The sequence below is a fragment of the Lonchura striata genome, chromosome 4 (genome assembly GCF_046129695.1).
Source record: "Lonchura striata isolate bLonStr1 chromosome 4, bLonStr1.mat, whole genome shotgun sequence".
Lineage (NCBI taxonomy): Eukaryota > Metazoa > Chordata > Aves > Passeriformes > Estrildidae > Lonchura > Lonchura striata.
In genome coordinates, this window is record NC_134606.1 from 11,101,630 (window position 1) to 11,119,124 (window position 17,495).

The window sequence follows — 17,495 nt, forward strand, 5'->3', positions numbered from 1 at the left end:
TTACTGTTGTGATTACCATCCCTGGGCTCCACCCTGCCTTTCACCACCTGCCACTTATCAGTAATTCCTTTGGCAATGAGAATACAGCCAAAACTGTCAAATAAATTGGCCCCTTTTTGAGAGCCTTCTTCTGATTATTATTCTTTCTTTGTGGTGATGTCAGATTTCCAAGGGAAATCTCTCACTGGAAGAGTATGTTTTTCTTTGGTGCTTGCATCACCCTCTCTTTTTGAGTCTCCATTTAAGAAATAATGATTGCTTACTGAACATATGTAGATTTTATGTTATTCAATTCCATTTTTTTTGTGAGCACATCATCGCATTTCTAGGAAGAAGAAAATAAGATTTTTTAATCTAGAAAATCAGCCAAGGATTGACAACAGGGAAACTTGTTTCTTCCTCTGAACATACATACAAGTTTATTTGTTGCCATCTTGGAAAAACGAGTTTCAGTATTTTATTTCAATACACTTTGTGGCAGTATTTCTGCTCTTTCCTTAAGCAACAAAAGTACTAACAGAAGAAAGTATGCTTTGGGATATGTGGAAAGAGTGTTTCTTGCTAGCTGGGAAGTGTTTCCCTTTCCTATTGGATGTTTGACATCACTGCATATATGAGGTGAAATTCAGAACTTCCTTCACAGTTTGATATTTATGATGCTATTAACTCCCACCAAAAAAAATTAAAAAAATAAAATAAAAAAAAAAATCCCTCATTTAGTCCTGGTAGAAACAATGTCTGAGTGATTTCTAGCATTTTTTACCAGCTGCTAACAATTGCATTGTGTTGTCGCGCTCGGAATTGTGAATTGTGTGAACTGAAGCACCTGAGGTGGGTGCCATCACCTGTGCCTTGGCAAGGCAGGAGCAGCAATCTCTTGCTGTGTCCCTGGCAGAGGCTCTGCGGGATGGCCGCGTGTCACCAAGGCGCTGTTCGCGTGTTTTGGCGTCTTTTCCAGTGCTGCCTCACTGCTGCCAGCTTCATCTTCCCATCCTCTTCTCCATCCTAACCAAAGCTTTGTGTTTTAAATCCTCTGCCGGGGAAGTGAAGTGGCTTCCAGTGCCTTTGGTGGGCTGGTCGTTGTAGGTCAATGGGAAGTGCAGTGCAGAGTTCCTCCAGGACATAGAGGAAAGCCACACGTTTATGGTGCAACCAGGAGAGTTTTGGGCTGGTGCCAGCTCCCAGAAGTCTCCCCAGTTGTGGTTTCCTATCTCTTGTCCTCTTGCTTCCCTGTCTCCTTCCCTGGTAACTCCCTCTTGCTCTGTTTTCATTTCTCATTGTGCAATCCATCTGTTTATACTAGATTATAAGATTCTGAGACGAAGCATCTGATAATTTTTAATAATTTAACACAGTTGTATACACTTTGCATATCAAAGGTATCTGATGCTTCCATCCTTTTTTTCCCTTCCTAGAAGTGAAGGTTCTCAGCAAAGAAATGAGGTGACTGTGGCATAAAGTATTCTTTGGTGAAGAGGTGAAGGCAGAGCTCCCTTTCAGCCTATTTACAGTCCCTTGCCTTAAAGAAATCAGGAAACATGGCATTGCAAAGAAATATTAGTGCATATATGCAATTACTAACAGTAATTCCAATTACTAACAATAAATACGGCTGTAGAACTACATGAAAAATATACATTTCTTGTACTGCATGCTGATGAGGTTTCACAATGATTGCCTAGATTGTATAATAATGATAGCTTTTGAAAGCCTATATCATATCAAGTAACTATTAAAATATTAATATATTCTATAACTGAAACGAACCATATTAATGCATTTTCTATTCAAAGCATACTCAAAAGCTGCAGACTGCTCTACACAGAATGGAATATACATCTTGTCTCTAAACTTTAATTTGAGAAAAAGATAAGAGCTGATTATTTGGGTATTACTATTTTTTTGGTCATATGGCCTTTTTATTTCCCCTAGAGTCTTGTGATCACTTACCACTTTGCAAATCTGAACCTATGCCTTTGTGCTCCAGAAAGCTGCATGCTGTATATATGTTGTTTCATAATTTGAACAACTCTGGAAGTAATAGGGTTGTTGTGAAATACTTTGGATTTCTGACAGTCTTCTAGAGATGTGATGGCAAAAAACAATTACCATTGTAGCCATGGGATGTCTTTCATGAGCTACATTGTGAAGTAACACAGTTTTCCTATAATTTTAAATACCCTCTTTCTGCCAATATATTTTGAAAATTTTTGGGAAACATAGTTCCTGAAAATTTGGACAGTTTATGTAATGGCAGTGCTACTGCTCAGTTGGATAAAAGAGTATCATCACCAAGCTTGGGCAGGATGGAATTATATGTACAAATGAATAGTGTCTTTGAGAAAATTCAGTGTATGGGTCTGGAGCAGAAGTCTTAAGGAGCAGTATCTAAGGGAGCTGAGATTGTTTAGAGTGGAGAAAATGGGATTCAGGGTGGCCAGTGTCTGCAACTACCTGAAAGGAGGTTGTAGAGAGGTGGTTGTCAGGGTTTTACCCCACTCAGCAAGAGGAAATGCCCTCAGTTTGTACCAGAGGATGTTTAGACTGGATATTATGAAAAATGTCTTTGTGAAAAGATGGTCAAGCATTGCAACAGGGTGCCCAGGCAAGTGGTGAAGTCACTGTCCTTGATAAACATGTGGATGTGGTGCTTAGGGACATGGTTTAGTGGTGCACTTCACAGTGCTGTAGTTGGACTTGATGATCTTAAAAGTCTTTTACAGCTTAAATGATTTTATGAAAACACTTGCCCAAGTGTACTTCTTCAGGAATTTCTTTGTTAAGATGTTTTCATGCCCTGGTATTGCTGACTAGCATATCTTCTGCATTTGCCAGGAGTTTGTTGGCTTTGCCAGAGCAGTCTGAGCATAGGTACAGTCTCCAAATGCGTGGAAAATCTGCATTTCTTGGAGACAAAAATAGTCCCGGAGTCCCTTGCAGGAGTGTAGCTGACATCTACAGGCTTCCCTGCAATGTGCTGTTGTCAAATGTGGGATAAAGCAAATGCACTTCAAACAAGGGTTGTTTAAACATCCTGACACATTCTCAGAAATGGAAGAAAGGATTCCAGGCTCACTTGGATAAAGAATTGTATCAGAAAGGTTTTAGGAATAGGGAAGAGCTTGTATGGGAGTAAGCAGCAAAGAAAGATCTTTTAGAGGTCTGAAGGGGCTTAGCAGCAGTTGCTCAATTAGGCCTTGAAAAGACTATAAAAATAAATGTGATTAAGTAGAGAAAAATTTAAGTGGAGGCATTTTGGAACGAGGATACAAAACTATAAATAGTACTTCCCCTTAAGTGAAGGGACCAGAGAATCTCAGAATTATGAGAGAACTGAAGCATGAAAATGGGGTTCAATACCATGGGTTTCCTCAGAAACCTGCTGAAGAGATGTCATATGATCAGGCTGTAACAAAGGTATTTGTATGTATGGTCTGAGCTACCACTGTTCTTAGGACAATGCAAGACTTTAGGGATAACCTGAAAGGAAAAATAAGTAGAACTGTGCTTATGAAATTCATTGATGAAAAAATGGAGAAGCACTGGGAATAGAGAGAAGGAATGTATTTTTTTCTAGAGTTGGAAAGCTTTGAGGTCTGGAATGATAGAATAGGATGAAATGTGAAATCCATCACATGGAATCTGGGGACTGATAAGAAAACGTGAGAGATTGGGAGCTTGTGTTTAGAGATCATAAAAAAGAAAAATCACTGCAAAGAAAAGAGTACCTGCTCTTTCTTACCACAGCAAACAGAAAAAAAAAAAAAGATGAAGAAAAGATTCATTAAAATACCAGTGGTGTCTGGAAGCTTTACCAAGCCTTAAATTTGTCCTGTGGTAATAAATTTTGCAGTTTGTTAATGGGAGGGGAGCTGGGCAGAAATAGAAAAGCCAGGGGCCACCATTCCTGCATGTAACTTGTCTAGTGCTGGCTTCATCATGTGGCATGTGAAAAGATATGTCTTTCAGATTGGAAATAAATGTTACAAATGCCAGCAGTGCTCACTAATGGATTATTCTGTTGGTTCTGTTAGTGTATAATAATGTTAAAGTCTCTTTTCAGCAGGGAGGACTTCATTTCATTTTTAAAAAATATTAGGAAATAACTGTGAATGTGGATAAATGAGAATTAACTCTTATTTTTTTTTCCACTGGGGCTTTTCAGAAAAAGTAATCTATTATTTTGTCTTTCAGCCATGGAAGAGTTAATAGTTGAGCTGCGCCTGTTTCTTGAACTTCTGGACCATGAATATCTAACTTCCACTGTCAGGGAGAAGAAGGCAGTAATAACTAACATTCTCCTGAGGATACAGTCATCAAAAGGTCAGTGCTGGGGTGTGTTTTCTCGCTTGCAGAATGCACAGAATAAGTCTGTGCTCAGTGAAATAACTTTTAAGAGCTGAAGACAAGCCCTAAATTGAAGCAAGACAGAAAGACAGGGTGAAGCCAAAGTGTAACTTTCCTGAATGCTTTCCTTTGTGTCCAGCAATAAAATACAGCAAAAGGCACACTTAGCAGTCTGTTGGGTGCACATAGGTGAACCCAGTGATAGAATTATTGCCTAGGTAGAATGTTTTCACTTCTGCTGGTAGAGTGGCTTCTTCATTTAGTTTGTGCCAGTAATGCTCTTAGTGAGTTTTAATGTCAGAGAATGCTGGCCACAGCTCTGTTTCTTCTGTGTCAAATGACCCAAATCCATCAAAAGCCTTGATACTGAGGTGGAGTCTGGTGCATAACTGATATAGGAGTGCCAAGCCAGAGATAGGAAATGGTTGTCAGAATGTTTGGATTGCATTTTGCAATTAGACTCACTTTCATGTTTTCTTCATATCTAAAACCATTTTTATTGCACAATTGCTTGTCTCCATCAAGGTTATGGAACTGAGTGCAGCATAAGTGATTCACTGTGTACAGGAACCTTTCCTCAGAGTTTAGTGAAGAACGTTCCTCACTATTTTTTCTAACAGTACCCTTTTATTTTTTATCACATTTTTCTGTGTGCAGTGACATCTGGGTCCTAGGACCTCTGTCTTCACTACATCTGACAGAAGTACTGCCAGTATAAAACCCCAGTTTAGATTTTTGAAAAATACCAGAGTTTGTTGAAGAAAAATGCCACATTGTGAGCAGCTGTATTTCTCTTGATTTGTTTTTTCTCTGGAGGTAGAAAAATGTGGTCTTGTTTGATGCAGTGTTGCCCCCATTTATTAAAGAAATAGTTTTTGCTGTGGGATTTAAGTCCAAGGAGATCTTTAAAGTAATGATTGTCCTCTCTTCCATTTTGACATTTTCAAAGACCCATCACTATTTCTACTTCATGCTGAGAGAACAAGGTAGATACAAATTTCTAATGTTTTGGAAGGAGTCTTCATGCTCCAAAAGCTCATCAAAATACACCAAACTCCTCAAAAATCTGTAGGGGTGAACCTGCAATTCATGTTTAGAAACAGCTGTATTTTACTGGCATTCAAAATGACCTCAGCAATGCAGAGCTGACACTGCCTGTTCTTGCAATCTTTACAGCTAGATCTATTGAGAAAAACATTTGACTTTTTCTAGAAGTTAGGTGTCATTCTGTTGCCAACTTTGAAAACATGGGGAAAGATTGTCACATTCTTTCTTTTGGGATTGTGGATGGTGCTCCAGGATATGAAAACCCCTCCATTTCACAGTGCTGAGTATGTTTCTGGACTCCAGAGCTCAATTATTTATGCTGTTAAATTATGGAGTGGTGCTTGCATTGGTTTGGCCTGAGCAGACTTGTGTCCTCCATCAGTTTCCAGTCATGATGTGGGAGTTAGCTTGGGCAAAGATCTGCTCCTTACAGACAGTTCAAAATCACTTTGAGGGTGAGAGATCTTAACTGTGTGAATATTAATTTCTGTGTGCCAGGACACTTTCCTAGGTGTGTCCAGTCTATGTCTCTACGTGTGGTGACAGATAAGAGGACTCAAGAACCACAGATTTCCACTATTCAGCACCTACCATTTAGGTTTTAAAGCCTGTTACAGGCTCTGTAACAAGATCCATTTCACCCAATTACAGGATCCATCCATCCCCAAGATCTCTATGAGATCCATGTATTGAGTGGTAGGGCTTTGCTCAGTGCAGTTGTTACTGGAACATTTTACTCACCTCTAGTGCCTTCGTTCAAGGAGATCAAATGTAATTTCATAGAAAAGTTTTAAAAGTGATTAAAGGATCCAGAAATATGCCTTCAAATTAACCAAAATGAGGTGTCATAATTAATCTTTGTGTAAAAAAGGAGTGACTGAGAACAAGCTCCTAGACTTACACAGGAGTAAGTGCAATGGCTGAACGCTTGTTTTGAAGTGAAAATAAAGCACGTTTTGAGCACTGAAGCTATGAACTAATGGAAGAACTTAGCAAGTTCTGCATGCCATTGCTGGCATCTTATCAAGATGGAATATTTTGCTAAAAGATATGCTCTAGTTCAAACTAGAGTTAAGGAAGCCCCATAGTTCAGTTAAATAAGAGATCACAAGACTATGCTTTATATGTCTATAAACTTTAGTTTATGTAATTGAGTAGACTTTAAGACAGCATGGACTCTAAAAGAGCATCCAGTTTCTCTCCCCAGGCTACTCATGTATTGCCTCTTCCTTTCTGCTGGCACAAACATTATTTGCTTTTTTTTGCTGGTTTAGTCCTAACCAGTGTCACTTCTCTGTTCTGGTTCAACCTAAGGCCACACACATGCTTATGCTGGCTCAAAGGAGAGGTTGGTGCAGGGACAGGAGCAAGGCAGGGAAGGAGAGGAACTGCCTCCTTGGGAGCTCTGCCATCACATCCTGGCCTTGAGTGTGTGTGCAACTACCCAGGGAGTCATGTACTTTACTGGAGCCGACCCTGCTGCTTTTTTTATCAGTCATAACATTCAGTACTCCCATCCCTTTGAAACTATTCATCTCTTCATTAAAATTAAAAGCAATAAAAGATGCATGAACCCACAGTACTCTGTAACTAAGATGAACTATCATTTGGAGTCTGTTTTTCAAATTGTTGTTTTACTCCACCCACACAACTCCACGAGAGCTCTTGGGTTGCTGGCACAGTTTAAGAGGCTTGAGGACTATGCTGAGTTCAAGCTCTTTAGTTGCATTTGCAAAAATCAACAGGATGAATCCAATAGGATTTTTTGATTGCTGGAGAAAACCATGTAAGATCAATGGGGAATGCTGATGATGGATCTGGGAAACTGGGAACTGGCTGGCTTTGTTAGAACATCTGGAAATGAAGAATTGTTTTTCTTTGTAAAGGTGTGGAAGTTACTGTGATGGGCTGGTTGGGTTTCAGTAAAACCCTTCAAACTGAATGAGTTCTTACTTGGGGAATTCTTCAGGAATATTTTGCCTTGTTTTGTTCCATCTCCCCTGAATGCACACTGTTTTATTCATCTAATATCTCTCAACCAGAGAGAACTGGGCCAGGCAGATGTGTTCTTCAGGTCGTAGCTGCTTGGCCTCAACCTACCTTGCATCCAAACCAGTGGTTACTCTGAATAGCTGGCAAAACTATAAACCTTATTTTTCCTCCTGAGCCTTGGCATGCCCAGTGGAGTGTAGGTCTGAAGAAAACACTTGTCATTTCATTCTAAAACTCAGACTTTCTTCTAAAAAACAAAGACACAAAGAGTTTATTTTGGAGTAAGAACTGTTGCTGGATTTAGTAATTTAATATGACTGTCAACACTGCCTGTTTTCCTTAACAGGACCTGATGCCCTAAATATGTTGTACTCCTATTGCAGTGTAAGTTGGTATAAGAAATTAAATGTTAGAGCAGGTTTTTGTTTAAATATACATATATGAAAACTGGAGAAAAATAGTTTTATGGCGTCAACAGTATTCACTTGGAATAGTTTGGGGTTTTTTCAATAAAAATCCTTTCATGACTTCTGGTTGTTATGGAAAGCATGGGAGACTTGGATATGGATGGCAGTCACAATATGGACTCATCACTCACCCTATGTAAAGAGCAATGAATTTAAGTTATACTGTAAAAAAAAAAAAAAAAAAAAAAAAAAAAAAAGGACTATTTCCCAAGACTAATCACTCTGTTGATTTGTAGGAAGAAAGAAGAATCTGTAGTCTTTAGAGACAGTTTAATATGTCAGTGTTGTTTTTCAAGCCATGACTTCACAGCCAGTGGGACTGGGATATTATGACACGAAATGTTTCATCATTGATTACATTTTTGAGAATTATATAATCTTGACCAAAAGGCATCCATTTGCCTATGTAAATACATATTTTAAAAGCACAAATAAAGACTAGGAACTAAATTCTGTTTAGGGTTAAGCAGGGTACAATCCATGGACTGAATTTTTGCCAGAACATTGAGGAGATGCACCCTAATCTTCTTTTGATATTTAGAAGAATAAACAGTATCCTGTTCCTATGAAGGGAATTCAAGTGTGATTTAAATTACTGTGTCAAAAACACATAGTGAGTTGGTCCTTCCTCTTTTCACCTATGAGGGAGATGCAACAATGACACAAAGGACCCTCAAAGCAGTTTTTACATTCATTCTTTTCCCTTATCAAATTCACCTGGAAAACTATGAGGTTATTAAAATAAAAAATTAGTAAGGAAATGGTGGGAAAATATGCTCTGTTCTATTAATGCTGAATTGGTTTGGGCAGTCCCTCAGCAGTGCTCCAGGCTGGGGTGTCATAGCATCCTGCTCCCCTGGGACTTAGACTCACACCACAGCCCCCGTGATCAGCAGGGAGCCCAGGGAACATGGGCACTGTGGGCTTGGCCAAAGAGCTGTCACCATCACTTCCAGGAAAAGCAGGCAGGTGGGGGCTCTTCTTCCACCCTCTTTCCATTCTTTTGGCATGAAAGATGGTTTGGGGCTCGTTTCTGCATGATGACCTTGCCCATCCAAAATGTGCTACAGGAGCAACTCTTGATCATGTCCATTGAAAAAAGGCAGCTGGTCATGTACTGCCCACAGGCTGTGTTTTATTCACAGTGTGGTGCCACTGGGATGCTTTCAAATGTGGCATATTCCCCCAATAAATATTTTTATCTGGCAGGCACCTTGGCAGCATGTTTGAAATTTAAGTCTTTTGAGTTTGAGATGGATGGGCAGTTCAGAATGATTTCCTGTAATTTTTTTCAGTGTCTGGTATTTGTTGATCCAAACAGCATATATGTCATTATCATATAGAGCAAGTATGTGTTTGTTCTGCTTGATTAAATTCCTGAATTCCCAGCATTCTTCCAGTCCTGCCTCAGTAACTGCACTTGGGAGGTGGGCTGTGATCAGAACTGCATGGCAGATTTCAGTGTGTGACAGTCAGACATGGGAGCCACATGTGGAAAAAATGCCTCATTTGCATCCACCAAGGTATTAAGTGATGTTTGTTTCTCTTCCACAGGTTTAGAAATAAAAGAACATGTCCAGAAGCAAGAAGTTGCCAACAGTTTGCCGGCGCCTCCTCAGATGCCTCTGCCAGAAATACCTCAGCAGTGGCTGGTGAGTGTTATGTTTAATTATATAAATCTATACAAGAGAGAATGTATTTATGGTAAGTCCTAAAAGAAATGGTTACAAGGGAGAAGAGCCTGCAGGTCCAGGGAAATAATTATTCCTCTCTTTGGTTGAGAGAATTTGGTTCAGCTTGCAGAAGAGATGTCAAAAAATTCCCTGTGGTGAAATAAGCCTGGGAATAGGTCACCTGCAAGGGCTGTGGAATGGCAATCCTTGGAGGTTCTCAGAATTCATACAAAAGTCTGAGCAGCATAGCCTGAAATTCAAAAGTTGACCTGTCCTGTGTTGGAGGTTGGCCTAGCCAATCTCACAGGTCCCAGACAGTTTCTTACACTTTTATTGGTAACATTTCCTAGAGCAAGCCTAAATAGAAGACTCCTTTCAGTAGCTGAAAAATGAAGCTGCAGAGTTTTAAAATGAAGGAAGAATACTTCATTTTTTATTAATAAAGTCTTTGGGTAGGAAATTCCCTTCAGATCAAGCAGATGCACTGATTCTTAGAGGTGTTTATGGCAAAGATTATGATTGAAATCTCTATTTCAATCCTCCACTTGGGAGCAGCTGTCTTGTTATAGAAAAAAAATTGTAAACAAAGTTTCAGTGCTTCTCTCCTAGTGACTTTACAGTAGATATAATTAAGAAAACTTTTGCAACATCTTTTTTGGAGAAGCGTAAGCATATTGTGGTTTAGCTTGTTGAAGGTTGAACTGATACTGATAAAATATCATCCCTTTATTCTTGTGTGGAAAATTTTGTGCACAGGGATAAGGACCATCCATGGAGACCCTCATTCACTGAAGCAGGAAGCACAGATGCAGCTCACAGGGCCAGAGTTACTGGATGGCTGATGTTCTGCCCCACTTTAGTCTGGTTTTTTGTTATCACATTTATGCCTGGGCCTGAGGGATATATAAGCCAGTAGCATCTTATGAACATAACAACTAATGTATCAAATCAAGCTCCCAGCCATCCTTTTGTAAAATGCTATGGGCTGCAGAAAAAAAACAAACCAAAACAACACAACAAACATGTATTGTATGGAATACCTTAAACTTACTTTCCTTCTAAGCAAAGCCATCTTTAGGTTTGTGACAGTAGATTAATTATGCATATATTTAAGGATGCAAAAGAAGTCTTATTAATATGCAGTGAAACTTAGAGAATCCATTTCATGGTTAACAGTGCCAGAAACTGATTATTTTTATTTAATTCAAAATGCATACAGCATAAATTACAAGGGGAAGAGTTCAGAAGAGGCAGGATAATTATGCAAAATGAACATACCTTTGAAATGTAGACTTCAGGTACTTCAGGTTTCATAAACTGAAACCAACTAAGATCCTCATTCTTTTATATTTGTGTGGGTTCAGTTTGGCTCTGAAGATTCAAGTTGTTTTTCTTAGGACAACCCATCTCCTTTTCCTTTTTCATACACTAATGTGCAAATTCCCCTAAAGTTGGTACAGCTGCAGCAAGTTAAATGGTGTGAAGTATGAATTAGGTCCAGGAGGTCAGCACTGGTTTTTGCAGTAGTTAATTTTGGATTTTTAATAACAAAATTATTTCTCTGAGATACTGTGGGAATTACCATGGAAGTTGACACAGTCAGAGCTGGCTGGTCTGCAGTGTGGCCTTCCCATGTTGAGCCTGGCAAAACAGAGTTTGAACATGGTCCTCCCTTGCTTCTAACAGTGCAGATGTTTTCACCTTGAATTAATTTTTTCCATAGTGCTAGAAGCTGATTTTTGCCAGTGTTTCTGCAATTCTGTTGCTGCTGTCAGGCAGTGGTGGATTTCACCTCCCTTTCAGTGCCACTATGAGATGAGCCAGGAGATGTTCCAAGCCTCTCATTGTCTTGCAATAACCAAATACAGGATACAAGTGGTGATATTTTAATATGGTAGCACATTGTAATTTGTGAAAAAATGACTGACTGCTGCTGTCCTGCAAAAGACCAGGAGGAATCCGAAGAAAAAGACAAAACCATCAGCTTTTTGTCCTTTGAACACTGTGGTAAGCTCAGACCCCAGTCTTACTTTGAATTCTTCTCCTGAAGTCACATTGATATAATGGAATTGATCATCAGCCATTTCTTGGAAACCTTTCACTATTAGGTGTCTCTTTGTAAAACCCTTGTTATTATTGATATGTTCAGAGACTGTCAGATTAGCTTTCTTTTCATACACAGGACATCAGTGACAGTGGCCAAAATGTAATTCTCTCAGCCATTACTGCTCTTGCATGGTGATTTTCAATCCACCCTGGATCAATGGACTCCTAAAAATGTGTAGCTGATGCCAATCCCTATGAAAACTGTACATAATTGCAGTCATATAAATACTGAGCTACCTTTCCTAGCCATTTTTCATAGATGGTGTTCCCATAGCTGAGTGGAAAAAAATTCCCTGGGCCCACCAGGCTGGAATATCCTTCTGCTGGTTGCCCTTCTTCATGTGGCAAGTTGGAAGTCATTCTCTATGGCACCTCTTTTTGACAGCTATTCAGGACAGAAAGTTTTTTCCACTTGCTAAGTAACATCTAGTGATGGTCTCAGCCTCCAATGAAAACACGTTGTGCTGATGGAGCATAGGAATTTACTGGAGGTGGGAATCAATAACTTCAAATAAACTATACACTCTTTTAAAATCTCTGGGTTTAGCCCATTAGTTTTTGAATGTGATGAAAATTAAAGGTTCATTTACACCACTGTTGCTTTTTATGTCACTCAAGGATTTCTGCATTCAAAAATGTTTAGTCTGAATTGGTGTTTAAGTTTCTACTTATGTAAAGATGTGTGGGTGGGAAGGAATTCAATACTCCTTAAAGTAGTGCCAGGAGCCAGAATTATGTGTGGGCAGGTGCTGTGCAAGGTTTCCTTTGTAAATCTGTAAATAGACCTGCATATTTGCTCAGGCCAAATCTTTTATCAGTTTTGTTATTCATCAGCCCATGAACAAAGAGTAATAAATTCATTTTATTAAGACATACTATTAATAGTTTAAAGTAAGTCTTAAGTTATTAATACACATTAGAGCTTGGAGAGTTTTACTGGACTCTGTGGGCTTTGAAGGGACAAAGTTGAGGGACAATGTTGAGCCTTAGGTATACTTGAATTAAGAAAATCACTAAGCACACAGTCTCTTAGTAATTCTCTTTTATATACATTTCCTTGGCTACATCTAGCTCTTTAGATGTAGAGAGCTAGTCTGGCAGACTTTCTGTCAGGGATAGAAAGCTCAAATCCCCTCTTGCTTTAGTCTGTGTGTGCAGCTCCTTTAGGTGGCTGGCAAAGTAAATGCTGCAGATAAAGGATGCGAAGCTTAAAGGCAACTCTGAGTCCCTCTGGAGAGCTGAGACACCACTTGTCTGGGTGTGTTACTCTGAGTTTGCCAGCAGGGATGCAGTGCCAGCAGCTCTGAGGCTTTGTTTGGGTCAGCTGCAGAGCAGGAGGTCACTGTGTTTGAAATGGAGTCCTGTCTGTTCTCCCTTCCTCAACCTGCTCACTGCCAGGGCTTGTCTTCAGCCTGCCTCATCCACCTCCACAGCAGCAGCAGCTTTTATGGCTTTCCCCTGCTCTTCACAGGCAAGCAGCACTGCTTGATGGTGGGTTTGGAGGAGTAACAGAGCCAAGGCTCTGTGCATGCTTCAAAGTGCTGCTGGTGGTTTAACACCTGGGATCCCATCCTTGCACCATCACCAAGCTGCCTTGAAGCACATTTTCCACTGAGGCAGTAGGATAATATCCGGTGTATCCCGCTGCTCAGATGTGCCTGAGGATTACTGGCATAAATTATCCACAGCATGACAGTGACAGAATACTTCTAGCCTCCAAGGATTTGGATGTCATATTGCATCTGACAGTTGGTGATTTCATTGCACTGTGCTGTCCAACAAAATCAAACACAAACAGCACACTTAGCTATTTTGCATGATTTTCACAGTGAAATCGAGTGTATGTTTTGTTTTTCTTGGAATATTGACAATTTAATAATTATTTGACCGCAACAAATGTTCAGCAAAATTCCAGAACCCTGCCGATATGAATCAAAAGAATGGGTCATCTTCCTCCAACCCACTCCATAATGCACATTCACTCTGTAGGAGTGCTTCATATCAATGGGTTTCCTGATGTGGAGAAATCATTTGAAGCCTCCCTTTATCTGGCTGCCTGTCAGGAAAACTCTTAGGTATTTGTTAGAAAATGCTGAAATGAGACAATGTCCTTGCAGAAGAAGAAAAATCACCTGGAAATCGAAAGGATTCTTGAGGTGATTTATCACCAGTTATATCATTCTTTGCACAGCAAACAAAAAAGTGACAGTTTTTGAACTTTTTCTAAAGTGTGCCTTGAGAAAAGTGCCATAACAGAAGCAAGAGGCCCATGTGTCAGGTGGATACTTGGGAATCTCTTGTTTAATTTGCCTTTTTCTTCTAACACTGAAAAACAATTTTTATTCTCTGTTACTCTTTAAAGATGATCTAAAGACAGTGCTAATTTTCAGGTTCTTTCCTTCTTGGAGCAGAGTCAAAAGAAGAATTGAAAGCCACAAAAATAAATGTACCACATATTCATTCAAAGCTGGCTATACCTTCAGCTTGAACAGGTCTGGGCAAGTTCTTCCATAATGAAGGAACAAGTAAAGAGGCCTTTTAAAATTATCAGTGCAGTTGCTCTTACTGCAGGCAATGATAAAATATTAACCCTTTCAGAAACCGACTAAAATCTATTCACTAGCATTTAGGTTTCTTTAGCCACTGTTTCAATTTTGAAGTTGTTCCACATCCCAGTGCTCATTGCCAGTCTTTGTGTGTTTAAGTAGGTCCTTTTCCCCTCACCATGGTACATGTGCTTCAGATATCCTTTGTAATCCCAGTCATATTCCTCTCAGGTTTAATTTCATTCCACTGTGTATAAGAAAGGCTCTGTCAGTTCCTTTCTGAGCTAAGGTTTAATGCTAGTGAATGATACTAATATTTCTCCTGAGCAGCTGCTATAAGGATCATGTACTTTGATCATAGGTGACCAGAACAGCAGTCATAGGACATAGAATCACTTAGGTTGGAAAAGACCCTTAAGATCATTGAGTGCAACTGTTTGCCTAAAGCTCCCATTAAACTGTGTCCCCACATGCCACATCTGCACAACTTCAGAGAGCTCCAGTGGTGTGACTTCACTGCTTCCCTGGGCAGCCTGTTTCAGAGCTTGGCCACCCTTCTTGTGGATGCATTTCTCCTGATATCTGAACCTCCCCTGGCGTGACTTGAGACTGTGACATTTGTCCTGTTGCTTGTTACTTGGAAGAAGAGACTGACCCCACCTGGCTACAACCTTCTTTCAGGTGGGGGATGGAGTCTCTCCTGAGCCTCCTTTTCTCCAGGCCAAACACCCCTGCCTCCTTCAGCCTCTAAGACTTGTGTTGCAGACCCTTTCCCAGCTCTGTTGCCCTTCTCTGGACTCACCCCAGCACCTCAGTGTCCTTCTTGCTGTGAGGGACCCAAAAGGATTTGAGATGTGACCTCACCAGTGCCCAGTACAGGGGGACAATCACTGCCCTGGTCCTGTTGGCCGCACCACTGCTGATCCAGGCCAGGTGCCATTGGCCTTGTTGGCCACCTGGGCACACTGGGATTGTGGAATATAATATGTCATTGCATAAGGAATAAGGATGAAGAAATGTATACCACCTCTTTTTTCTGTTAGCAATGTCTTGCAGGACACTATAGTTGCCATTTCCGTTTTCCATGGTTGAGGCTGGTGAATTATTGTTGATGATTTATTTCACATTTACAAATGGTACCACAGAAAAGTTTTAGTTTTAAAGCAATTACCTTCTCAGTTAATTTATAGTATACCTTTATAGCAATACACATCACCATATTTCAAAACTTTCCTCATGTCTGAGCTGCCAGAATGAGCTGTTCCCAGCTGCTTTTAGTTGGAATTTACATTTAAACTGGATGAGTTAGAGTAGAATTGAACTCCTTTACCAATTTTTTTTTTTATTATCATTGTGAAGCTATTTGCCCTTTTGTCTTTTTTTAACTAGATACTGATGATCTTTGACCTTCTTACAAGAAAATTATTCAATTACTAATGCCACAGATTTCATAGGATGTTGTCCAACATTTATTGTAGAATTCTCACACTTCTGACCTTAGGTTTTTAATTTCTTGTTTCTATGCTATACCTGTCTATAAAACCCTATCCCTGTGATGATAGTTAGAGACCAGATTTTTTTGGTTTTCTGATCATTCTCATTAATGTTCTGTGCACAAATACATGGGGAAGGAATTAGGCCAGTAAGGACCAAGTCTCCTCTTGTTTTAATTTGATGCAGTGCTCAGGCCCTTAGACAGTATTGTTCCAGTGGAAATGGCATTGCCTGTACTTTAATCACTGTACTGCCTTGTCCTCACTGTCATGTCTCACACTTGGGTGAGTTTATTAACTTCTGGAAGAGAAAGGTGATTTTGCCTTTTCTGGGGAGTACAGACACTTCTTTGAGCACAGTCAGAATAAACAACTCTGACTGAGAGCCCCATGCTGTTTAAAATTCAGATTAATCTTTCTCATGTAATATGTATGAAAGTTAGCATACTAGCATTAATTAAAGCCCATTTCATTTCTTGCTACACACAGACCCTTTGCTTGACATGAGTCAAGTCTATTGTTTTGCCTGTGTGATGCTTCCAACTGGCTGTGTAATAATCTTTTATTATAAATTATGAATGATACAGAAATACCTTGTTTTTGTTTCTGGCTCATTTGCTTTCACTTTTAATTATTTTGTTAGATCTTCCGTTCCTTCCATTGAGTCAGGAGTTTATTTGCACTCCAGTCTTCCACAGAGTTTGGGTGTAACTCTTTCCAGCTACCTGTCATTTCAGTAGTGCTTTCCATGCTCCAGTCTTTTTGGTTTATTTACTATCTCAAATAATATGTATGCAATTACATACAGTAGCAAGAACTGAGACAATTTGTATATGGACACAGACCGAAAGTGCCATCAGAGGTGCAGGAACCAGCTGGGTTTTCTACTCAGTCAATATAGTATGTTCTGTTACTGTTTCCACTTGGTCCTCTTCATTGTCATCTTTGCCTTCCTGTTTCTGAGGTGAAGGGGTTATTCAGGTTTCTGAGCAGATGTGTTGTACCTTGTGAAATAGTAACTCAGCTCCTGGTGAGCTAAAGGTGTAAATGCTCTCCAGACAATCTTCAGATCAAACTGTGGAGCCATAGGACGCCCTGATTCATTTGTTAATGTGAGCAAGCGTTCAGATCTCTCTCCATCATCAGGCTGTGCTTTCTGAGGCTGTGATCTCTTTGTAGTCCCTGTACATACTAAGCACTTTTCCAGTGATATCTTTAATCAGACATTCACCCCTGAGTCAGCAGACACACTCTCAGGCTGTGTCAGATGTTCCTCCTCTCCCTGGAGGACAGCATGCCAAATGTGTGCCTGCTGTTCTTAACCTTATCCTACTCAAATCCCTGTTCAGGATCACCCCCTAAGGAGAAGCTCCACTTGAGCTTATCCTCTGCCTGGTGATCACTTCCACTTCTTTCCCCCTTGTCCTCATCTGTTCAGTACTGCAGGAGCTGGTGGGTGACCAGTTCTGCTATTCATGGGATTCATGTTGCTGGGCATCCCATCATGTCAAAATCTGGTTGTTGTTTTTTCCGGGAATTCCTTCTGCTTTTTCTGGGTATCACTGGCATTGTAGAGGTGTGTGCTGGAACTGCATCTGCAGTCAGAGATGGTCAGGTGGGACTACAGCAACAGCCCATCAAGTGGCCCTGACCTCTCTTCTGGTGGGAGTGATAGGGTTACTCAATTCCAAAAAGTTGAGTTTCGTAGCTGTCTGTCTGGTTTTGCTGCCTTTTGTGCTCAGAAGCTGGGAAGATAAGTTGTTAAGACTTCTTTCACATTGTTTGGCTCCCGGTTTTGTGGGCTCCAACTGACAAGCTCAGAAA

The 17,495-nt window shown here is 40.1% G+C and overlaps 1 protein-coding gene across 2 annotated transcripts in view; it reads left to right on the forward strand.

The window, feature by feature from the left end:
* The window catches only part of AFAP1 (actin filament associated protein 1), a 112,487-nt gene that overhangs the window by 44,501 nt on the left and 50,491 nt on the right, over window positions 1-17,495 (forward strand). For both annotated transcript variants that reach the window (XM_021550755.2, XM_021550756.2), the window contains exons 2-3: window positions 4,195-4,323; window positions 9,408-9,505. In XM_021550755.2, the coding sequence (XP_021406430.2) occupies window positions 4,197-4,323; window positions 9,408-9,505 (225 nt within the window). In that variant the 5' untranslated portion in view covers window positions 4,195-4,196. The remainder of the gene's footprint in view (window positions 1-4,194; window positions 4,324-9,407; window positions 9,506-17,495) is intronic.